The sequence below is a fragment of the Periophthalmus magnuspinnatus genome, chromosome 4 (assembly GCF_009829125.3).
Source record: "Periophthalmus magnuspinnatus isolate fPerMag1 chromosome 4, fPerMag1.2.pri, whole genome shotgun sequence".
Taxonomy (NCBI): Eukaryota; Metazoa; Chordata; class Actinopteri; order Gobiiformes; family Gobiidae; genus Periophthalmus; species Periophthalmus magnuspinnatus.
Genome location: NC_047129.1, coordinates 5,746,722 through 5,772,480, shown reverse-complemented (window position 1 = coordinate 5,772,480; position 25,759 = coordinate 5,746,722). Strand labels below are relative to the sequence as shown.

General features: G+C 40.1%; 1 protein-coding gene across 1 annotated transcript in view; it reads left to right on the top strand.

Moving 5' to 3' along the window:
- prdm5 (PR domain containing 5) overlaps nt 1–17,541 on the top strand; it is a 48,615-nt gene extending 31,074 nt beyond the window's left edge. Inside the window, exons 14-16 of the mRNA XM_033965757.2 lie at nt 5,537–5,622; nt 13,996–14,100; nt 17,128–17,541. Of these exons, the coding sequence (XP_033821648.1) occupies nt 5,537–5,622; nt 13,996–14,100; nt 17,128–17,292 (356 nt within the window). The 3' untranslated portion in view covers nt 17,293–17,541. The remainder of the gene's footprint in view (nt 1–5,536; nt 5,623–13,995; nt 14,101–17,127) is intronic.
- The last annotated feature ends 8,218 nt before the right edge of the window (nt 17,542–25,759 follow it).

Here is a 25,759-nt window from a genome sequence, read left to right as displayed (position 1 = left end):
TTTACCTTTTAAACTTTTGTCCTATTGTAGTATAATTGAAAGTACATGATGTTATTTTCCTAATGGTATTATTTATTGGAGGAATTTAAAGGAACAAAGGAATTTTTGCAATGTAGCCTTAAGCAAAATGAACAAAAAATGAAGGCCTATTTAAAGTCACTATTAACCCATAACCTTTATAGTTCAGTTCAAAAAGTTGACTTAAAAATTTAAAATTAAAAGAAGAAAATGTTATCTTGATATTATGCAAGTGATGATTGACATAAATGAACCTCCTAACCTGAAATCTCCTTTGTTGCTTCATGTATTATTTTTTCATCACATAACTGTAAATTAAATATTTCCCAACAACAAATTGAAACACCATGTCATTGTCTCACATTCTTGAGACACATGTTCCAGTATAATTATTCTATTTTCTGACAGTTTCCATTTCAAAAGCAAAAGTGTGTTTGATGTAACAAAAGACAGGCCTCTCATGACCATGGAGGAATCATGGCCTTTTATGCACATTTTGTTCTGTCTGTTGTCACGGTTACAGTCTTGTAAAGTGAAATCATCATCTGCGTCGTCATGTCCTGTTTGGGGTTTATGTTGTGAGCAGGTGTTAAGATCTGATACAGGTACAAAGCTCTGCAAAAGTTCTAGACAAAGAGAAGTTGTGAACAAAGAGAAGTAGAAGCAGTCAGAGAACATTGACCTCTACCAAGGCACTGGTCCAACTTTGCAAAAATAAACTAAACTTTTTACCTCTCCTAATCCAGAGATTCATTCCTAAATAGTATGTGGTACAGAAATTGCACTGCTGTACCAAGAACAATGCCAGTTCAGTCCTTGTTATCTGGCTTAATCAGAGGTATAATACTCCCTACAATGTTTAGGATTCAAATTTAATACTTGATTGCTTGAGGAACCACGTAAATCTACCTGGGACCTCTGTTTTAATGGAAACGTCAAATGTAAAAATTTAAGTGTCCCCATGGCTCATCAATGTAAGTTCTTATCATAGCCCACACAATCACGTTACCTCTGGCACGTGAACCAAGGCAGAGAGAACAACTGCATCGTGCCACCATCCAAACCGGAGGAAGCTGGAAATTAATATGTGACGGACAGCGCTAATACCTTTCAGACTTGGGCCCTAAGCTACAAAGGCGACAAAGCTAGCCCATCTGCTAACCAGACCTATACACACACAACTATACCACATACTGCAGTGCCAAACGGATCGATTAGCAGACCAGGATGGGGGCAGGGGCAGACACCCGGGGGGTCAAAAAGACGGTGTATGGTTTCAACACATGCTAAATCAGTTAGCATCTCTCCTCCATGCACATAAAGCCCCACATAATCCCCAAACAATCTGGACCAATCTGCAGAGTAAGTGGACGGCTTCCAGTTACAGTAACATCCAGACACCAGATCATGCAAGCTGAGCAGGAATGTAGCCCTTAGATTAGCAATAGTATTTATTTGTGTCGAATTTCAGATTTTTAATACCAGAGTTATTCTAGGTAATATTGCCCCATGGAAAAGACAGGGAATGCTTGTTTAAGTGGGAGATATGATATGTGCAAGTATAGCTCTGCTTTTGAAGGCCCCACCACACGTTCTGGAAAACCTAGTGAAGATGGAATGTGGTAGTTGTTGAGTTTTCCAGTCATGGTATCCTTGGAAAAAAAAAAAAAAAAGTCAAAATGCATGTTCTGCAAAATAGTGCATCTATTCAGAGAGCCACTGATTTTTAAAGTACAGTACACACCACTGTTGCTTGGCATATACTTGCTTTGTTTGTAGGTATAATTTATCACAACAATGACAGCCAATATAAGAGTAATTTTCCATTTGGATCATTTAAGTATCTACACTGTCCTTTCTTTGTCTTCCACCATAAGTTATATTCACATTTTCCCCCATTTGAAGTCAACTTTGTGTTTATAATTGAATTTGGGTAAATGTTTGATCTTCAAGGTTTTTGCATTCCAGTTTCCATCTCAGTCCGTATTGTCAGAAGCCTTTTATAACTTTTATGACCACATCGTTGGGACCGCAGCTGCAAGGTTACAGCATAATATGTCACGCTGATTTGACACACTTTGTAACCTTTTATACAAAGGAAACATTTCACACCCACCCCGCTTTGTCGGAAATATAAACTCATATCAAATATTTGCACCATAAATGGTCATCAACCTGCTTCTCCTTCACCACCAGTCTGTTCTGTTCTGTCTTTATATCACTGTGCGAGAAATGTTCACTGAAACAAATCAATAATGACTGAGTACAGGGGAGTTTGAGTGTCCATAGAGGTGGAGGTAATTGTAGCCATTTTTGAAAATCCTTGAAATTGATCTCTAAAACTAGTGGAAAGTGTGTCTTTGACTGTGGAATGCCAGACAGGGTCTATTCCAGAGTTTTTGTGGAGGTTAAGTGGGTGAGTTGGTGCGCACTTATTGGCAGGGTGTGGTCGTGGGAGCAGTGTATGAGCTGACAATACCGAGCTCATAGGGCAAACCTGATCCAAACCTCAAAGTCCACCCTGGCACTGAGCTCCCTGGTCCCTGTTAATGTTAATGCCTTCTCCAGCACGCCCTGAGGCTAGCCCTGCTCCTTAAACCCGACACCACACATGCTACATCAGACAGTGGATTTACCCTAAACACACATCTGGGATTCAGATCGCCCTGTTTGTCAACAAAAGGGCCTTCCTTGAGGCTGCAAAAGCATAGATGGGGATTTGGGAACCGTCCGGTGCACAAGCCCCTGGTCAAGTGTGATCAACGCACATATGCCCCGTTAACTCTTTGTGTACCGAAGGGAGGTCAGACTTTATTACTCAGCGTCATCACAGTCCACACTGTGCCCCATGAAGCCCTCTGCTGCTGCTTTATGGAGGGAGGTTTATGGATGGGGAGGGAGGTTTATGGATGGGCTTAGAGACCCCGACATGTGCATCTGCAGCCTAACAGCTGTCAGCAAGTATTTGTATAAAACAGCAGTGAAGACAAGGCATATAGAGTTTTAAATCACTGTGGAAGTTAAGGTTCAGTTGCTTAATTCAAAACTATTCATCACACAAACTGGTAAATATATTTGACTAAGCCAGTGGTTCTTAACCTGGGTTCGATTGAACCCTAAGGGTTCGGTGAGTCAGTCTCAGGGGTTCGGCGGAGGTCAAGACATGCACCCGACTCATATGATTAGCGAACTGCGAGCGTCTTCAGACGCTGGTCCAATTCAACAAATGCACCCTTTGATGTGTCTATCGACGTGCCTGCCCAACTTAAATGAGCCGTTTGAACGGCATAAAAACATAAAACGACATAAAAAAATGAAGAAAAGGAACAGACTTTGCTGTGAAAATAACATGAGAGTGGCGCTCGCCAAGGTGAAGCCACACGTTTCTGAACTGGTCTCTCAAAGACAACAGCAGAAGTCACACTGATTTGCAGTAAATATTCATTATTATTCTAGCCTGATGGAAATTAGGTGATGGGTGTGTGTTAAAATGTTAAAAATAATAAATAGTATAAATACAATAAGTTCATTACTGAAATACATAAGGTTAAAAATTAAAATAATTTCAGTGTGGTAGTATTTAAAAAGGTCATGTTTCTGTAAAAAGGTATGTACGTCATTTGTTGTGAGTTCATGCATTGCATTGGTTTTATTCTTTGAACACAGTGATGTTAATGCATGATTCATTTTGTGCACCAGTAAAACAAAATAAAATAATAATAAAAAATAATAATAAAATATAAAAATTATTATTATTATTATTATTATTAATAATAATAATAATAATAATAATAATAATAATAATATTAAACCTACTAAATATAATGAAATGCAGATCAGGCATGTTTGGCTGCAAAACAGTAGTGTTTATTTTTCTCATCTAACGTGTCCATCCATATGTATGCAGCAGGCCTTCATTTGGAACAGGAACATTTCTGTTGCATTGAATGACGTGAATAAATAATCATTGGTGATTTGAACTCAAATTACACTTATAAATGAACTGGTGATTTGTTAATGTAACCCAATACTCCACTTATACAGTTGTGTTTATTATATATTCCCCATGTGCTTGTTCTGATTTAATAAGCATCTTTGCTCTGTGAATCCCAGGGAAACACAGCTAATTACCCTTCTTACTTAAAGGGCCAAAACATCTCCCCCATCAATAACACTTTGAGCTTATCTGTTCAGCGATCAGGCTCTGTAGACGGATTAGACCTTTATGAGATTGATGCGTATTAAGTCACAGTGAAATCTAACTGATGTCTGTGTTTAGACTATGTTTGTTTCTGTGTATTTCTCAAACACGCACCTGTCATCAAATAGACTAATAGAGGCATATTTCAGTATATTAGCAAGCATAAAATAAATATAAGAAACAACATATAAAAAAACAAACCAAAATTGACCAAGCGATTAATACCATGTGCCTAAGGAGTACTATTAGACAGGACAGGTAAAGCAACAGGGGCTGCCACTCCCTTTCAACAGCCCCACAGCAACACTTTCCATTTAGTCATAGGTTTGACCTCTTTGAGTGTCACGTTTAGTAGTCGTCCCAAACATAGTTGGCTTCATTTATGCGTGTTCCATGAATCCTATTTACAAGGTTGTTTGTTTCAATTTAAACTGGATCGTTGCATCACAGGTAGAAATCTGGACTTCTCCTATGAACAATTTTTAAGTCTAACGCATGGCTTTTCTCCAATGCCCAAATACCTCATTGTAAAAAGAGGTGTAGTTTTTCAGGTGTGTTTTCCAAATGTATACATTATTAGTTAAAAAATGTAAAATTTGTAATGATTTTTGGATGAAATCTTTCCTTCATACAGTTTGACAAAGTAAATTCCAATGACATGATTTTGCACTTGCATGATTTACCACTCTGCGATCGAACAATCTTACCAACTATATATTTATTAACTGCTATTTTTTATTTGAAAATATAATTATAGTCCCATTACATCACTTGCCTTATGTAAGATTAGCTATCGAGTATGGTGCTCCTATCTGCAAAGTGCATCAGGAGTGGTAAACAGGTCCATATGTCCATACTGTGTTTGATTGGCAGCCTGTCACTCCCTCTTTGTCGTTGGGGCCTGTGCTCTGATAGGATCTGGAGGAGCTTGGCTGGACTACGTTTGATCCATGTGAGATAAGGCATGCCGCAGTGGTGTGTTCTTAAACTATAGGCCGATAAATACAAAGGAAGCCAGGGCAGCCAGTCAGAAATAATGCTGGGTAGTAGCAATCTCCAATCTGGGTTTGATCAGAAAGCAAAAAGAGAAAGCGTTCGGACCATCTGTGAACCAGGATGTAACATTTTGTTGCATAGCTCACATGCTAATTTTCACATATTTGCTTTTGTCTTCTACCTGACAGTGAAGGGTAGTTATTCACCTTCTGGCAAAATGCTTTCTGAATCTTTTTTGAATGTGCATGTAATATATATGAGCATGCGTCCAATATCTTATGCTGTACGTGCTAACTTCTTTCCTCTGTGCGTGTTCTTTAGGTGAGCGGCCGTATCAGTGCCCCTACTGTGACAAGGCATTTAGCAAGAACGACGGGCTCAAGATGCACATTCGAACACACACTCGGGTAAGATCACTCTCTTGGTGTTGTTTGTCTTCTTGACATTAGGCTCTCAAGGGCAAATGCGCATCGGAGGCGTCTGCCCTCAAATGCAAAGGCGTCCAGCTAGAGGCGTCCAACACGTTCTTGACTCCCTGGTGTGAATGCACCATTAGTCATTGACTGCACACAAGGTGATAGATGCAACATTTTAGTGCCCACTTCAGCCTGTGTCTTATGGCGACCTGTTTGCAGTGTTGGGTATGATTCTTTAGAAAAGTGATTACTTTTCCCCCCAAAGTAATTGTGTTAGCAACTGTGTTACTGTGTGATGGAAGTAACTAATTACCAGATGAAATAACTATTAAATTACCAATTAAAAACTCCTGAAAAATACACCCCAACTGTTCTTATAGTAAAAATAAGCTTTATTCAGCCTTATTTGGCCTGTAAATCAACAAATGCACCCTGAGCCAGCCTTATAAGCTATTCTCCTCCACAGAACTTAAAATCACCAAAACTGTCTCCTAACTGTTCAGTTACAGCAAAGGGCAGGGCAAACAACTGTCTGTTTTACGCAGCAGACTGTGGCCAAATACAACATTTACTAAACGTACATGATATCACAACATAACAAACATGTGCACAGCATATGGCAGTGCTTGTGCACTTATAAAACCAGAGGTGAACCAGCAAACAGGTATTAACTTAGCTGCACTTATGATAATTAGTGTAAGTAGAGGGCTGTGTCCACTATTGCTGCGCTGACGTCTTTTTAGCGATCTGTAAACTCCAGACACATGTCAATTCAGTTTTTTTTTCAATTCATTTATTTTTGTAACACCCAAAATTACAACAACAGTTGTGTCGAAGGGCGTTCATGTTTTGGTTGATGGGGGAAACCGGAGTACCCGGAGGAAACCCATCCAGACATGGGGAGAAACATGAAAAACTCCACACAGAAAGGCCTGGGCGACCCGGGGATTGAACCAAACCCTCTTGCTGTGAGGCAGTGTTGCCACTCAGCCACCGTGCTGCCTACACACAAAAACAAAACAACAGGAAAAATCAGACAAAACAAGAAAAATCGGCCAGGCGAGGAGGAGGAAGACCAGAGGAGGAGGAGGAGAGCCGGGCGAGGAGGATGAGAGCCAGGCGAGGAGGATGAGAGCCAGGCGAGGAGGAGGGCCAGGCGGGGAGGAGGAGAGGGTCCAGCTGTCATCGGGGCATCTGAAAGATGCCCCACTCCACAGGAGGAGTGGGACAGGGGACAACATGTGAATAGCATTGCTGATGAGAAAATAGGACAAAGCAGAGGATAGTGCTCAGGTTGCCATACTTCCCCCAGCTAGTTATCTCCTACTGCAGCCTATCTTATCCCGGGTTTTAATGTCCCTAACTCCCTCACTATGTAACCTGGTCATAAGCTATACCGAAGAGGAAGGTTTTAAGCCTGGTCTTAAGTACAGAGACTGTGGGGGCCTGTTTAACATCAGCAGGGAGTTGATTCCATAGCACAGGAGCTTGGTAACTGAATGCTCTCCCTCCCACTGTACTTTTGGACACTCTAGGAACCACTAATAGTCCTGCATTCTGAGAGCGGAGTGCTCTGTTCGGCTGGTACAGGGCCAATAGCATCTTGCAGATAGGATGAGGCCATACCGTTTAGGGTTTTGTATGTCAGGAGGAGGACTTTGAATTTGATTCTAAGCTCGACAGGAAGCCAGTGCAGATATTTTAGTACAGGACTGATGTGGTCTCTTCTTTTAGTTCCTGTTAGGACTCTGGCCGCTGCATTTTGGACCAACTGGAGGCTCCTTATAGTACCCGCTGTAGTCGTCTCACCAAATAATGATGAATATCCATGAACAAGAATCAGCATATTTCCTCGTGTGTTTAAAACAGCAAATATTTGCCTGCTTGTCAGCACTAAACCAATGAAATGTCAGGAAAGTCCTTAAAGAGTCCTTTACAGTCTCTTTTTTTATCAACTCTTTTTTAGCCACTGTATCTAATCACTTGTCTTGGTCTTGTTTACTACCCAAAACAAAAGAAAAAACTTTGCAGCTCCTTTGAATGAGACAAGAAAGTAACGCCATTACTAATGCCGTTACAGTTACGTTGCGGCTTTATTCCTATCTCTGCCTGTCAGGATTATAGGACTGGAGTGTTACTTTGTATCTTTTAGCTGATAAATTGCACACCTGGAAATCACATCCATGGAATCCAGGAAGAACATAAATAATAAAAAAAAAACACCATATAAAAAGAGTATAGATGACATTTTAGCTAGAAGTTTAAAATGACAGGAGTGTAGATACAACTGGAACCTTACAGCAAACATCATCGGCATATGGACCCATTACAAAAACTATACTTTAACCCCTCCCACGTTCGGTCTGTCATGAGGTAAGTGTGGCATTTCTCGCAAAAAGTGCCGGAAAAAATGTGTATTAAAAATCCAAAGGTGATGAGGTGTAGTGCTTATATTATGGATTTTAGTATGGGGACATGCACACAACTGTACTCGTGGTTATAGGTGTCCTAGCCAAAGGGGACAGGAAATAGTAGGTCTATGATGAGCTCATTTTCTGTGTTCAGAGTCCACTCTTTTCACTCCTCGACCTACTGTAAGCCTCAATCAGAACCACACTCTCTCCAGACCTCTTTCATACATATGGACGTGTACTTCCTGATGATAACTTAGACCTTCTATGTATGTTACAACCAAGAGTGGACCAAAACATATTTAAGATGGACGCAGGAAACAAGGATAAGGGTTCAATGCTGTTTATTACCTTTTTTTTACTTATTACCTTTTTTTGGGGCACTGGCAACCCAGTGCCCAAAAAAACAACAAAGTAACAAAGGAAACAGACCATGGTGAGCCGGCCAACGTAAAATAAGGCCGGTGCGCTGGGCAGGTCACTCGGTAGAGGGTCGTTGGAGCTGTTAGCGTGCCACTGTCCCTACCCTAACGAAAAGAAAAAAAAACACCCTATAAACCTTCCCTACACAAAATTAAGAATGAAACAAAAAAGGAGCTAAGCTAACAAAGGCTAAGGAAGCAGCATGGAGATACCAGCAGGGAGCAGCGCAGGACCCAGAACGTGCGGACTGCTGTGTGCGCTCTGGTGCATGGGAGCCTGATGGAGACCGACGGACAGTGGCGAGCAGAGAGAGACAGCACGCCAGGCTAACGCTCTTTTAAAGGCTCCTGGGCGCAAAACCAAAAATGACCGGGAGCAAACTATGAAAAATATACTTACAAAAATAGGCAAGAATTCTCAGTCAACTACTAACTAACTTGAAATAACAAATATACAGGAAAAATCGGAGTAACTTATATGAATTTAAACTGGGAAAAAACACCACAAAATACGTAGCCACATAGGAAAAAAGTCCCACCCAGTTACTGAATAAATTTGATAATATAGTGAAAGAACACACGCTCCACTAACCATCAAATTATTCAGTGCACAAAGTTTTTTGTTTTTTTTACATGGTAAAACCAAAGGCGACAGCACATCCGCGATTACGTTCTCTTTGCTGTAGAAGTGTTTAATATTAATGTTGAACTGTTGAAGTCAAGGGGAACAATGCATTAAACAATATTTTTTGTTTCGCATACGGTCCAGGAAGACTAAAGGATTATAGTGTGTGTAGACAGGCACAGGCCCACTGGAGCCACCCCGTACACTTCAAAGTGCTCCAATGCCATAACTAAGGCTAGCACTTCTTTCTCAATGGTAGAGGACCACTGCTGGTGCTTATTGAGTTTTCTCGAGAAATAAAACATGGGATGCTCAACTCCATCAGGACCACGATGGACTGTACTCATGGTTATAGGTGTCCTAGCCAAAGGAGACGGGAAATAGTAGGTCTATGATGAGGTAATTTCCTGTATTCAGAGTCCACTCTTTTCACTCCTCGACCTACTGTAACCCTCAATCAGAGCCACACTCTCTCCAGACCTCTTTCATACATCTGGACATGTACTTCCTGATGATAAATTAGACTTTTTATGTATTTCCACCAGATTTTCATCACCAGTTAATTCGGCCATGACGGTGATAGTGGAGTCCTGTCAGCGGCGCTCATTTAAGAGATTTGTCCATTTGTAAAGCTGTCCAGATCACAGCATCCCGCCCCAGTACATTGTGTTAGTAATATAGTACAAGCAGGCAGGTATAATTGAAGTAGTGGGCTCCTGATTAAATGAGCTGAAGTTGGGGTCCCTGTGTTCTCGATCTGTCCTGTCTGAAATATGGGCTGAACTGTGACAAACAGCAGAGCTCAGTGAAGTCACCGTGTTCAAACTAATGACATTTGGATTTCGACATGCATAATGTACACATGACACACATATGCTGCTGACTTTATGGACTCATAGTTATTTTGACAATTTAACTTGTTTTTAAATCACAGATATTAACCTGGTATATTTTGGAGAAAACAGAAATTTAAGTTAAGTTGGTGTTGTCATGGGTTACACTGGAAATGAGGACCAAATATTTTCTTTAGTATTGTACTTTGACAGAGATCTTGGCAAAATTGAATGCTTTGTTTTAAAATAGTTTACATAGTTTACAGTCTACTCATATGTTATAAAGGGCAAGCTGTACCCTTACCAGAACAAAATACCAAATCCGATGTGCACAGCTTCTTCCTGGACCGTATCTAATCAAACAGCACTGCTCTAAAAGGCAATCTTAATATGAATTTGTAAACCCGTCCAAATGTAACTGGGGGCAGGGCATGATAGATAATCCCAGTCTCTACTTAACCTAATTGTTTTACATTCACAGAGATATAATTATCATTAGTAGTATTTTGTCTGGGAAATGATTTCATTTTTATGCAGAAACACACTTTAAATGATTGAAATGATGAAATGATTTGGGCACCATTATTTTTTGTTTTTACTTACTATGCATTTACCTTCAGGATAATATTTATAGTTTGGAAAATGGGTCATTAAACAGTAATTAACCAATACAAAGCTAGTTAGGCAGAGTTTGCAGGGTAACAACTTTGACAGATCCGAAAAATGGTACATGATTTGCTGTGGAAAAAAAAAAAGTTGAAAGCAAAATTGAGTTTTTGTTGTCACCTGCGCTACATAGCTAATTTCATCCACATTTTTCTTCCTTTAAGGACTACTAGAGTTATGCCTAAGTTGAGTGCTCTTAAACATGTTCTGCCTGTTATCTTTGACAGGTCTCGTGGAGCTGGGGCGATGCTAGTTAATTAAAGCCGGGCGTTTAGTCGTGCTAATTAACCAGTTTACCTTGTCACAGATGCATGTCTTTGGACAGTGGCAGAGACTCTGACCGTGGAAATTGATGGACGGCCTGAGGATCGGTCCTAAGACCTCTTTGGACAGGTGGATTCCACATCAGTGAATAAGTTAAAACATTTATATTAAGTTCTAGTAGTTTCACTGGAGAAGCTAAGACATAACGTTAATTGGATTGAGAGAAGAGGATTCAGAAAATGAATGTTGAATGGGCATAGATGACTTTTGCATCAGGTTTATAATCCAGAAAACTTAACCGTATATTTTTCCTTCTTACTAGGGCTGCAAGATTAATCGAAAATGGCAATCAAATCGAAATCGCACTTTGAATAGATGCAATTAGCAAATATTAAGTACTATAATTTCCTCATTAAATAACAAAAATCCTTCAGCCCTACTTCATGCTGTGGAATGCCAGGTCTTCTCCACATGAGTAAACAGACCAAACCAGCCCAATATGACTTAATAACATACAAAACTTGGAAAAGGACAGAGGACTTCGGTGAATGACCTTATTAAACCATGAGTTGTCCATAGAACGAAAAGTTTTGAAAGTTGCTCTAAAGTTGTCTTAGTTGTTCTAAACCCACTGAAGCCGTTAAACCCACACAATGGGGCTGTCACGCTGCTCTATGAATGCGAGCAAATTTAACAAGACACACCAATGACGTGCTCCGGAGGAAGAAAGAAAAACAAACATCTACGGCACATTTATGGAAGAACTCTTTGTGGAGGATGGTCAATATTGAGAGAAAAGGCCAGGTCAGAGGTTATGCGGTGAGCAGATGCTGGAAGAGAAGAGGTCGGCAGGTACAGATGTTCGATGTTACTAGGGTCATAATGATGCATTCAGGGTACGCAGCATCAACTCAATCCATCCATGTGCATTTTGACCCCTGACCCCTGGCTTCTCCTGTTTTTTCCTTCATCATATGGAGCTGTTCTCAATGGGAAAAAAGAGAAAGAGATGTTAAGAGAGGCTGAGAGATGGAGGATTTTCATAAAACGTCATAATGGCACTGATTTTCTATATATAATAATACTAAATACCAAATTTGGCTTTCTAAGATCTATGCTAGGACAACGACTGGACTAAAGTTAAAAGGAGTAAAGCCATTTCTTTACTTGGATGGCCACACCACAGTTTGAGAACCACTGCATTACGGCATTATTCCTTCAAGTGATGTATAAAAACAGATAATTACGGTAGATCGTGTCTGTCAGGGTTAAATATTGAAGAGAAAAGTGTCTGAATAGTCACAGACAGCAGTTTCCATATCGTTCACATCCAACAAAATGCCTTTTAATATGTATAGGCAATATCGTTAGGTTATTTGAAAATTGGTTGATGAGTTGGGTGAATTTGGGGGTAAAATTACATCACCACATTCGTCTGTTTCTAACACACTTTACACATCAACACAATAACTCCCAAATCTGCATTGACTTGTTTTGTAATGAATCTTGAAAACATCAGCTTTAGCATTAGCCCAACTTTCCCTCTTCTGGCCTCTCTCACTTTTGTTGTTATTATTATGGCACAAACATTTGCACACTGAACCCACATTTGCTCTGAACCTGATCTTTACCTCTTTGTATCGTGTGTCACTGGGCGCTCCTGGCCCCACCCCTCTGATAGCTCCTTTCCCAGGACCCTTTACTTCCTGCATTCACCCTGTTCCCATGACAACTAAGCTTTAAATGGCCCAAGCCTTTCGCTATCAGCCAGATTTGTTAAAAACAGCTTCCCAGAGAGAGACTGACACTGGGAATGGTCTGCCCATATCTTCTCCATGAGTTTTTTTTTACTCTGACTGTAGGATGCACCTCTGTTTTCCATCCTCATACGGGACTAGAGTGACACATTCAGATAATTTATATGTTCTTTTCCAGGCAATTTAGCAAAAAGCTAAAAACTATACATTTTAGAGTGGAATGTTTTTAAGAATTGTTGTTATTATTATTGATTCCTCCATAAATAATGCACAAACGATGCTAAATTATGAAGCATAAGGAAGCTCATCAGGCAAAGACTCAATGTCAAATGCTTGTATATGGTTGTTTTATTCTTTTACAGATTCTAGACTGCAGTAGAAATAAGGAGGGTATTTTCTGGTGACGATTCTGTTAAATTTGCACATCTACTGTAAGTTGCAGTTTCTTACATAGGTTCTCTCATATGAAAAAGTGCTAGCCTGACACTTCTCCAATCTCCCTGAGTTTTGCACTGATTTTTTTTTCCACTTGGTTTTGGGACACTCCTCAGTTTTCCGAGCACACGGGACATAAGTGGTTTTGTTGCACGCCCGCAGTGAGATAGTGTCTTTGACTGACATGTGGTGGGGCCTCCGATGGCACAGAGGAAATGTTTCTGGGTAAACTGATGAGTTGTGGAGGCTCAGGACTGATACTCTAAAGCCCCACCGTGCAGCGCTGTGATACACGTTCAAAGGGCTTTTCTCTGGCCTGTTTTTCTTACTCTTTTGAGGGATCCATGTGTTTTTGATGGCCCCTACGCTGGTCATTTCCTCCCAACTGCAGGGGCTGTACAATCTGTCATTCCAGTGCTGGATAACCCTGCACAGACAACACCAGGGCGTGAATAGAGTTAAATTCAAGTTTTTCAAGTTTCCATTCCTGTTGAATGCTTGTCAGGATATTTATTTTATATGCTACACTTTATGCACTGTTTTCTTACATCTAAAGTATTTTTGTGGCTCACATGTATGCCTGAGTATACCACTGAGTACAGAGGGACAGCTCATGATGGATGTTTTGATATAAATCAGAAAAACCAGACCAGGTTGGTTTGGATGTGTAGAAGAGGGATGGAGAATATATTGGCATAAGGTTACTGGTCTGAGAAAAGGGGAGGCAGTGGGAATGAAGTTACAAAAATAACACATCTAAAATATTGTATGGAAGTTAATAGGGATTTCTTTACACTATGGAGGATAAAACATATGCTTGGTTGTAGTACCTGTTCTCTCCTGATGACTCCTTGTCACCTTTACACTGTTCAGGGTAGTAAACCTTAATAGTCCATTTAATCTTACTGAACTAATACGTTCACTGTTATTTTTTTCTTTGTCTCTTTGTAGGAGAAGCCATACAAATGCACCGAATGCAATAAAGCCTTTAGCCAAAAGCGAGGCCTGGACGAGCACATGAGGACACACACTGGAGAGAAGCCCTTCCAGTGTGATGTGAGTCAGACATCAGACACGGTTATGACATTTACTATCAACTCTAGCCTTTTATTCCTCCCATGTGAATGTGGTCATGTTTAAACACTGTTACAACACTATTACACTACTTACAGTACAACATAACAAGGTCTTTTTTAGGTTTATCTTTCGAGATGATGATGACAAATTATTTTGTCACATTCACTGCTGTTTTCCTGTATTGCTGCATTATAGTGTGGATGTGTGTAGAGCTCTAGTCAACTAAAGAAATTCTTGGTCAGCTAAAGATCGATTAGTCGATCTCAAAACTATTAAGTATCTCTATATATCTGATCCAAACTGCAGTCACAAATCTACAACTGCACTAGAGTTCACACAAAATAACTATTTATACAGAAAAGTACTAGGAAGCTGTGTTTTCCCATATAAATCCTTGTAATCTAAATAAAATGATTAGTCGACTAATACAAACGTTGACATTTACAGCACTCGATGTGTGGCAGCTCTGGCTCCGGTCCAGAAGCAGATTATAATCTGATTTCTCTAGAGACAGGAGAGCTCTGCACTCTGTAAACACAGTCACAGAATCCCAGGCTGAGATTACCACAGTTATACCACCAGTCCTCATCAACACTTATCATCCCATCAACTCACCCAAAATAAGATCATTGCTTTCTTAAGTCACAAAGCCAAAGATAGATTGAAGCTAATTGGAAGTTTACTTTGCAGATAATTATGATGTAAGTTGCCCTGAATTAACTCTATGTGTTTTGCGTTTTAGGCCTCTGTCCGTCAGTTTGGATTACATTTTAGAAGGTCACAGACTGAACTTCGCCTAATGTTATTGGATAGACATAGATACATAGCAGAGTAAACTGTATTAGGCTGATGCAATTTGATAAGTACACAACCCATCAGCAAAAAGCATTACAATTAAACCCACTCATTTTGATAAGCAGAACATTGCAGAAAAAAAACAAAAAACAACAGTGGACAAAAGTTTCACAGATACAGTTACATAAGAGTTGCCCTATCTAGTTTCATCATAGGTACTGTAGTAATGCTGTGGATTTTTACATCAGATTTTACTTCTTCACAACTCTGTTCATGTTCATGCACAAACTACAGCTCAGTCTTTTGTGCCCCTTTAGTGCCTCCCTTATATTTTCTTTTCTTGGTCCAACACTATACAAGTTCACAGTTTTTCTAAAAGGATAAAATAATCACTGACTCGTGTTATTTTCGTCTGTCTATAAAACACAACCTCGTTCCTGCCAAAGCCTCCACAGCACTCCAGCAAACTTAATTCAGATAAATGTTTGCTGGTCTCCTCCATCACTCTTCGTATTAACACTAAATGTGATAGAACATTCACATTGGCTTTACTCCGTGCCATGTCTTTTGAGCTTCCACCCAAAGAAATCCGCCCAGCTGTCATCAACACCACAACATTGGTCTCATCAATCCCCTCGCGATTGTTAGTCCAGAAAGTGTCTCACAATGACATCCAAATTGCATCTGGATCCTTTTTGCTTGTTCATGTAAATAATTCTTCACTATTAAAGCGAAATGAAAAAACATGTGGATTTTATTTTTACGTGGAGACAAAAAGCCATCGCAGCAGTTGCCAGATGAGCTAGAGGGCCCTGAATGCATCGTCTGTCAAAACAGCATTAAACATTTTGTAGACTTCTATCAAGACCAGACTGAGTCCATCCAAGGCAGGAGTAGGATTTGGGGCTGTGGGGCTTGCATTTTTACATTTCTAAATATTTTACTGCCGCACATTTGTAGCTTGTTTGAAAGGATTTGAATCAAAGAAGTCTCCTCATTCATAGCTTCCACCTTTGGCTCGCCCGCACATGTAAATGACGTCTCTGGATGTGATTCATGGGACCGGAGCAGTTCGCAGATGGGGCGAGGAGGAATCACGCTGGGCCTCTACGCGAGTTAGGCTACGGCAGTGCACGGGCCAGTCCAGGATTAGCATGATGGATAGAGGACAGAACAGTCATTTGTATGGCGTAAAATGACTCGTTTATGATGGATGTTACGTCGTCTGCGTTCCCCTCTCACTGCGCGTGGAAAAAAAAGGCAGATTTTAGATGCCAAAATGCACCAAGTGTGACTAAGACTTTGGACTTCACTTCAGTACGTGTCTCTAAGCGAAGAGATAAGGGTTTAGAACGTGAAGTGGAAAAGAATGAAAGCAGGATCACAGGCCAAAAACGTCCAGATAGAAGGACTGTTGTTTTACTGCTGCATTACCTGAACATGTGTTTTCTAATGCTGCCAACCTCCAGCCTTCACCCTGACCAGATTCATGTGTCATATTTTGGGGGCACTTTAAGGCTTTCCCATTAACGTTGGGCATTAGGCAAGGCAAAACAGCGATATCTTTAAGGTTATTGCAGACTCACACTAACAAGCAACTATTCACTTTCATTTAAGGGAAATGTAAAGTGAACAAGGCTTTGGAGAACACATGCTGAAGACTCAAGAGAACACAGTAACTCACATATAACACAGAAATGGCCCATTCTATTCAGAGACTGTGTTGATCAGTGCAATGAACCTTTTTACCAGTTGCCTGAGATGCAAGAAAGTTATCTGCTCAGTCATGAAAGTAGAGAGTTACCGAGCGTAATCTTCACTGCGATAGAGAAATAAACATTCTGCGTATATTTTGTCTTTATGTTAGGTTTTCTTCTTCATTTTTATTGTTTCTGTTTCTTTAACTAATACCAAAACCTTTTTGTGCCATTCTTGATAAAAAGGAGCGCAGACTGGCTTAAGTCTGCTTCCTGGAGTTGGAGGGAAAAAACAAGTGATTGGGGCTAAATCAAACAAACTGCATTTTAAACACACATAGAGGCCGCAGCAAAGGTTATTCAAAACTGTGTGAATGAAACAAAACACTAATCCAATTGTGTTTTTCATGATGGACCTTTATTGTATGATAGAATGCTCCAAAGTGAATTTGACATAATAACATAAAGAGTAGCAGACATTAGTTTTCTCACGTTTTGCTGTGTCTCTCTGCAGGTGTGTGACTTGTCCTTCAGCCTGAAGAAGATGCTGAGTCGACACAAACTCACTCACAACCCAAACCGTCCGATGGCCGAGTGTCAGCTCTGCCACAAGAAGTTCACCAGGAACGACTACCTCAAAGTGCACATGGAGAATGTCCATGGGGAGACGGAGAGCTAGGCCCATACTTCAGCACAAACATGCCTGATGCCAAAGATAAAGTTCACTCTCATACTTCATACGTGTCCTATATACACAGTATGGAGATGGATAGATAGCACAGATGCAGCTAATATAAATACATGGAAAGCATTAGGATAAACATAGTGAGCCAGTGCATTTATCATTCCTCTTGTAATGTTTAGAGTCACTGAGGAATTTAAACCAGAATGATATTAGAAAAATCTACTTTATCTAGAGTCGCTCAGTCTGGAGGAGGGCAGAGTAGACTGTTTTAAAATATACCTCTGCCAAGGCCCTATGTTGCAATGATTAAAAAGTTCTCATATGACAGGAAATTTTTGTATCCAAATTGTATCTTAATTTAACCACCAGATCCTGCGACTCTAAGTTTGCTCAGTCTTGCACATTTATCTCATGCCTTTTGTTAATAATGTCATTACATGTTATATCCAGTGTTACTGTTTATTAAACTATTTACTGTAAAATATTTACAGACCAAAACTGTACTGTAATTTACAACCCAAAAATGTTTAGTGCTACTTAAGTTTTTTAATTTTTTATATTACTTTTTGATATAACCTTGAAGCATATATACTTTAAAAGGACATTCCAGTTACAATATGACCTGTTCAGAGAATGAACCCAAGCAGTGTGCTGAGTCCACAAAACATGTTACAAAAATTAAGTCTTATTTAACCCATGTTTGGGTCTAATGCAAAGACAAAAAGTGGATTAAAATGTTCTTTTGTCTTTCTTTGTTGAAATCTATGATAAATACCAATCTTGTGTTTAAGTTTTGCTGCAGTTGTCTTCTGCTACCCATAAAATGCAAACATTGAATGAATGAATGTTTATAATAGTAGGTACTAAATATTTGAGGTAAGATGGCTAAATGGGGACTCCAATAATGTTCGGCATTTTGTTACGGGAACAAGACTGGCTTTCCATGTCCCAAAACTTTAAATTTAACCAAATTAACAGCTCCCAAACCTAACCCAAATCCAAATCACACAATGCTCCGCCATAATGAAATACTGAAGATTAAAAGAGTCCTGTTGAAACTAGACATAAAGTTTGGCTGCTGTGAGCTATGCAAACAAGTTTATATAGGAATGTATTCAGTACATTGACACCATCTTTATTTTATATTCTGTTGCTGCTATTCCAAAAAGTGGATAACCCAGTCAGTTTAAAATGTTTACTTAAACCAAAGAGTCGCTTAAGTTAAAAAGTGAAAAAAAAAGTGCTGACGTGAATGTGTACAATGTAACTTTTCTGGTAGTAATGCTCCATCACCCGTTTGTCTCCATACAGATGTTACAGCTTTGTCTAGAATGTTCCACTGTATGACTTTAAACTTATGCATGGACAAAAGCAGCTGAAGCCAGTAGGCCGGGTCAGAGGTGAGATCTGTGGAAAGGCGAGTCAGTTCACAGTAAGAGATTTATGACCATTAAAAACACTTGTAATTGAAAAAAAGTTTAATGCTGCACTGTGAAATAATTACAGGCAAAGTAATAACCCCCCTCACTAGAAAAGTTACATAACACACCTTTAACCTGCACCATACCATAGGATAATTGATTCTAGAGGGGAAAAGTATATAAAGTACATTTCCAATTCTGATGTGCCTTCATGTTGTTTAATTGTTACAAGGAGGAATTATTAAGTATTTTTGTTTTTTAACATGTGCCTGTTACATATTGTTCTGTTCGTTAATGGTGCTAAATCTGTTATATTACAGACATTATGTCTCCAGTTTAGTTCGGGACAAACACCAAAGTACTGTTATTTGTGTAATGGCTTATTAAATATGTTTTGTAGAAGCCAGTGTTTTTATGCAGTATTCATTCTGTATTATTTGACCAAACCTGATTTGTTCAATTTTCTCCTGTTCCTTCATTAAAACAACGCTCCCTTTGTTTACAGCAGACTGTGAATTGTCACTTTACACTTTTGTATTTGGAAATATATAAAACCTCGTCACCTCATTTCCTCTTGTGTTTTCTGATTATGTGTTTGTGAACTGTTGACATGGGGTTGATTAGAGCTGCCCCTCCGTCCTGCTAATCTAAAGTCTCTACTCATTCGCCTGCTGGGAGTGTCAACTAATTAACGACTTTTTTTTTTTTTTCAAACCACAAAACGTATTTCTCCTCTGATGGTTTTCTTGGTTGGAAGGGGTCTCTGGTTCTCACAGTCGCTCGTGTTATTTACGTGGTGAGAATTTCAAATGCAACTTGTTTTAATTATGTATAACTTGGTTGGCTGCTCAGCTTTTGGGTAAAATCTTGCATAGTTTTGGCTTGAGCAAACATGTTTCTAGGGCTTTCCTTAAATTTTCATAGTTTTCACAGCAATTAAACGATTAGTGATTTTATATAGAGTTAATGAAAAGCTTGCAGGCAGTAGAAGCACACTGCGCCTATAAAATTTAATGACATCCACATTTGATATAATTGTAGAACCAGAATGGATTGCCATGTATGGAAAAGGCAGGGTCAAATCAGGGTAGTTCTAACCACACGACACATGAAAGAGCGTTATCTTTGGTACAATGCTCTGTGATCCCCAACATTTGATCTGCTTTTCATTTTGCCATTTGACATTGAATACTACGATTTACGATTTACGGACATGAGAAAAAATCATTAACTTGAGGTCACTTTACTAGTTGGTAATTGGTCAAAATTCTGTACCGCTTCTCAATCTATGGTATGAGAACCGCGGGTCATACGATTCTTCACTTAGTGTTCCTGTTGGATTCTGGCGAACATTTTTTTCATGAGTGCTTGAGAGTTGAGATTCACTGTCCACCCATCCATTTTCTTCCGCTTATCCAGGGCTGGGTCACGGGGGCAGCAGTCTAAGCAGGGACTCACAGACTTCCTTCACCCCAGACACGTCCTCCAGCTCCTCTGGTGGAACCCCAAGGCGTTCCCAGGCCAGCTGAGAAACATAGTCCCTCCTGCGTGTCCTGAGTCTTAACAACATAATGGAGACATCACAACTGATGTATTGAGAAATTGAGCTAGTATATAACTTTATGAAGGTGGAAAGTCGTCAACGGCATGATTCCTTTGAAATAAAACATTAAACCTCTACTTTGGAGCATTCTCCTTAAAGACAGATGAGTTTCATGTCAAAATGTGTACCGTAAATTTCGGATTATAAGCCGCTACTTTTTTTCCACGCTTTGAGCCCTGCGGCTTTTACAGCAGTGCGGCTTATATATGGAATTTTACTGGATAACGGCCCCTGGGGGGCGCTCTCTAGCTGTAAACGTAAAAGTGAGACAGACGTGGGGAAAGATTCTGCTCTGAAGAATTCACTAGTTTTGATTTTGAACGATCATTTTGCGCATCATGAAATGGATATGATGCCGTTTTTAAGATAAAGAAACAGAAAGGAAACAGAGCAGGGGTCGGCCTTTAACACGCAAAGAGCCATTTGGATCCACTTTCCACGTAAAATAAAACACTGGGAGCCGCAAATACTTTTTGACATCTAAAATGAAGATAACACTGTATAATAACAATAATGTAACGGAATAATGTAGGTTTTACTTTCACGGACAAGCCTTCTACACGTGGCAGATAAATATGGCAAAAACAACTTAAGTGCATTAAAAAAATACAACTCACCAAACCGCTGCATCATGCATCGCGCTGATTATGTGATTATGTCTACTCTACTCCGCAGTTTCTTTAAAAAAACAACAACAAAAAAACTCGTAGCGTATCATTTTATCCCAGGTGCTTATTCTCCATGTGCCAAAGCAGTTTTGAAGGTTTCATTGCCTTATTTGCTTTTCCCGTATGTTACGCAGAGCGGCCTCTGTGCGTGAGTCACCTGTAGCGACAAACCCAGATTTTAAGTAGGCATTGTCTGTTAAATTTATCTTTCTTTTTCTTGGAGGTCGTAGTCTCCTCTTCTGGCTCCTCAGTTGTCCTTTTCCCCTTTGTTAAAAAGATCTCCAAAGACTTTTGTTTTGGCTCATTTTCACTCGCTTGTGGCTCTACTTTTGTGCGTCGTGTCTGATGTGTTATATGTGATACGTCACCGCGGAGACAAGAGCAGATAATAAACTTGCTACTACATCAAATAGATTTCTGTGGCGATTTCCAGCAGGATTTTCATGATACATCTACGGACGAGCTTATTAGTGTGTCATTAGGGACGGGCGAAAGTTGCTCCTGACCCCTGTGCGCACAGCGTCTGAAAATCAGGGCTCTTTACACAGGACTGAGCTGTGTCTGTGTTAGTTCCCAAGCCACGCAGAGCCGCAGTATGAGGCTGAAAGAGGCGCATACGGCTCCGGAGCCGCGGGTTGCCGACCCCTGAAATAGAGCCACTGCACGTGAGCTCGACATCAATGAATCCAACTTGGTCAATGTAAAAGACGACAAAAGTTTTCAGAGGAAATAAAAGCAGATTTTCCGTGTTGGTGCAGCTTTATTTTATAAACCTGCAGATGTGTTCATCCCGTGTTGTTGTCGTGTTGGTGCCAATTTTCAGGCACAGTTTAAAAAAAAGTGTGTCGGTGCACCGTCTTTCTGTGTAAATGTCTCATGTTACAATATGAAAACCTGCGGCTTACATTCAGGTGCGGCTTATATATGTACAAAATTGATTTTCTCTTCAAATTTAGCTGGTGCGGCTTATATCAAGGTGCGCTCTGTAGTCCGAAATTTACGGTAATATTAAAGCCATGGAAACAAGCAGGAGGATGTAAGATGCAAGCAAACTCAGAGCAAGGATGCATGTTTTTCTAAGTTTGATGAAAAAGACATCTATTTTTGGCTAAAATGTTACATAATGTAACTTTAATAAAACAAAGGTGCTGTCTATAATTATATAACGTCAAATTCCAGGGATCCAAAAGCATGTTAACGTCACAATAATACCTGACATGTCCAATTTAAGTCTTTTTTTTAGCACTATATTTTATGCTGGGAATTGTAGGCTATCTCCATCTAAAATATCCGTTCTCCTGCCTGACTCTGTCCTCACAGCTGTAATCTGTCCTGCTCCTGTCTCTTTAGTGGCGAGACTTTTGAGGACATTTTGACGTGCTCTCAAAACACAGTGCCGTTTTTACTGCCTCTTGTAAACAGTAGCAGTGGTTGGGATTTCCACTGGTGGAATATTATTGTCAGTCACCCGCGTGCCTAAACCATCCCGCGGTATTCTACCTCTCTGCTTCTTATTTCTGCTCACTATGTCACTGTCTTCGCCTGTCACCGTCCTTCCACTCTCTTTATTTTTACCCCATTGCCTCATGGGATTTTCCAGCTGACCCGTTACAGCAGTGATCTTGTCTGCCACATCAGTCATGTAGCTGCCTCCTCTCCGACCGCCATTTTAGGTATATCGAGCCAAAAAGTACTAACCTATGTGTTTCTAATTGCATGTTTTTACTGGAAGCTGTGGTTTCCTGAGTTACTTCCTTCGGACTGGACCCTGACCGTACAAATCCACAAACCAGGACAAAACCAGACCAGAGTCGTGCCCAAAAGCCCCAGTGTTTGAAAAACCACTGTTACGTTTGGTATGACGGGGCACACTTGTATTACCTCAGTGTGATGATGAAGCAACAGGTACGTTTCCTTTTGGGAAATGTGTCCGGAGTGGAGTGGCTCTTTTACAGGCTCACTTTATTTGAAGATTTTGATTTTAAGCGTGGCACAGACTTTTGTAGTGACTTGAATAAATAAGTAAATAAATACATAAATAAATCATGTAGTCCTATATATCTCTGCGCACAACGAGGTAGACTAGCTGTCAACTCATGAAGACAAAAGCTGAAAATATTTTACTTTTTACTTAGTTTACTTAGTGTTACTATTTTACTATTTCTGCTACTACTATTTCCGAAAATATTGACACAATATCCAAGATGGAAAGGATTATAAAAAGAGAGTACAAAATATACGTCTTTGTGTTTTTGTGTAAGAAATTATAAAACAGAAATATTCAGAAATATTTCATCCCAAACTGTGTTTTTTGTATTGTTTCTCTTTGGGCTACATTACCATGGGAACAAAATGCACCTTAAAGTCCTGGAAAAAGCAGAGAGGTCACATGCTTGACACTGGGCCACAGGGCTCAGTCAGAGACCTATGGAGCAGAGGACAGGCAGAGCACAGGCACAACATGGTTCTAATTTAACATAGACGCCACTCCAGGCTGCGGTGTATCAGGCAGATAGACAGGGATTATTTCATTAAGAGGAAGTTGGGAGAGGAACTATCACTAAAGCCTCTGGGATGCCCCGCACCCATGCGCTCACAGATGGGGAAGGAAAATGCTTTGGGGCTATAGTTTTATAAAGACAAATTAGAGCTATTATGACAAAACCAATTTACATTTTTGAAGGAAGGAATGGTTAAAATCATGATCATTCTGAATCTGTAGCCGACATATTTTTATACACTGGAAACGATAGCTAAAAGTATTATAGAGATAACAATACACAATACATATAAGGTTCATTTCAGAGCCTTCCAACAAGTCTTCTCACTCCACCAAAAAAAGAAAGGAAATTATTTCGTTATTTTGAGGATGCCCAGAACAAGTTTGACACGGAAACAACATGGCCGTCCTTTTACCTTTCAACATACTAGTAAGAAATGAACCTGTCATCTGTGTTTTAAGATGCTTGAATGTACATACTAGTATAATATAATATAGAAATGCTAATAACTACAATAGCTCCAGCCTGCATAGTATCGGAAAGCTCAAGAGAATTAATGAATGAACTCCTACTGAGCGCGTTGTATTTTTGTATCATAATACTTTTTCTCTGTCTCTAACCGTGTGCTCACTCCACTCTAGCCACCATAGCGCTGATTAGCCAGAAATGAGGAAGTAATCCACTAAAGAATGACCATCTTGGATTCATCCTCAGGGTTTTTAATACATTTCCATGATGCAACCCGGTAAGTGGCCAAATAAGTTAAATAAGTAGCCAAATAAGCCAAATAAGTTCCTAGTTTGTGAACTGTGTTCACAAACGATGGCAATAAAAGGATTCTGATTCTGATTCTGAAAGGAACTTCGTCTGCTAATTCCAATAAACACACGCTGGTCTTTGCTAACCAGAGCAGCGGGGGCAGAATGGTGTGAGATGGTTTGGAGGCTGGTCTGTCGTCAGCGCCCCCTGTCTGCTGTCACTGGGGCCTCGTTAAGAACTGCCGGGCTGTCCTCACCCCATGTGTCTTCTACGGGGTCAAGTATGGTGTATTATACAGTGTGATACAGTGGGACAGGGCACATAGGAAAGACCAGACCACAAGAGCTGCTGTGTTCTCATTGTGTAAATATCAGGCAATTTATCAAGATGCTGTTCCATCATCTCATGTTGCTGAGTTGGTAGAAGTGCACAGATTGGTTTGTGTACAATGTATCAAATGTAACCTATTCATACGGGGGAGGGTGTGTGTGTGTGTGTGTGTGTATTTCAAAGCGTGGAAAATTAATTGGAAACTACTATTTGTTTTGCTTGTTTGAAGTAGTCCAGAAGTAGTTAAGGTGGTCACGCAGTGAAATGATATTTTAAAAAGACACTGGGTCGTAATATTATGCCACGTTTAGAGTCAATTGGGTTAGACGAGAGGATTGTTAGGATGTTTAAAAGTACGCTTTATGTAACTTTTCTGCACTGAAATGGTCTTTTCATGGCAAATGATTCCTCCCTGATTTGAAGGATTTTGTGAGGACCTTTCCCCATTCAAAAAACATGCATTTTACTGTGAGTGTTACCTTTTTATAGACCAAATTTGTAACTTGGCTTGGCGTCATAATCTTCTGTCCATACGTTAACGTCATATGGTGGATCCACAGAGGCATGCAGGTGGCCGTGACCCTCCACCAGAAAAGTTACGTCCCGCACAGTTATTCACTGTATCATACGTCCCGCACAGTTATTCACTATATCATTTGAATCATTGTGAAATATATTATGTCTTGAATCGCACTCACATTTGGGCTCTTCCCTCTGAGTGTCTGTCCGTCAGCACGTCTTCAGATTTATTGTGAGGTGATTGGTGCTGACAGAGGAGAGTGGAGTGGTCTAGCCAAAACAAATGTGCAAATGTGACGAGTGATGCGCCGCTCCCCTCTTTCTCTCTCTCTTTCTCTGTTTCTCTCTCTATCTCCAGTCTGTTGCCTCTGTGTCCCGCCCACTCACATCCTATTGTCTGGTGGTCCGGCTCCTCATAAACTTTCCGAGCTTCTATAACACCAATAACACTAATATCCTGCAGGACCCAGGGTCAGGGACACAGCAAAGGGGCCCGAGGTAAGGAGTGTGTCCTTACCTCCGGCAGAGACAGAGACAGGCGATACACATCAGCGAGCAGAGCACAGGAGATGTTTAGACATTTAAGAGGACAACGGAGCTCATAACTTTTAGGCCGAGGTATTTTAATGCTGGTAGTAGACACAGGGAGATGACTTTGAG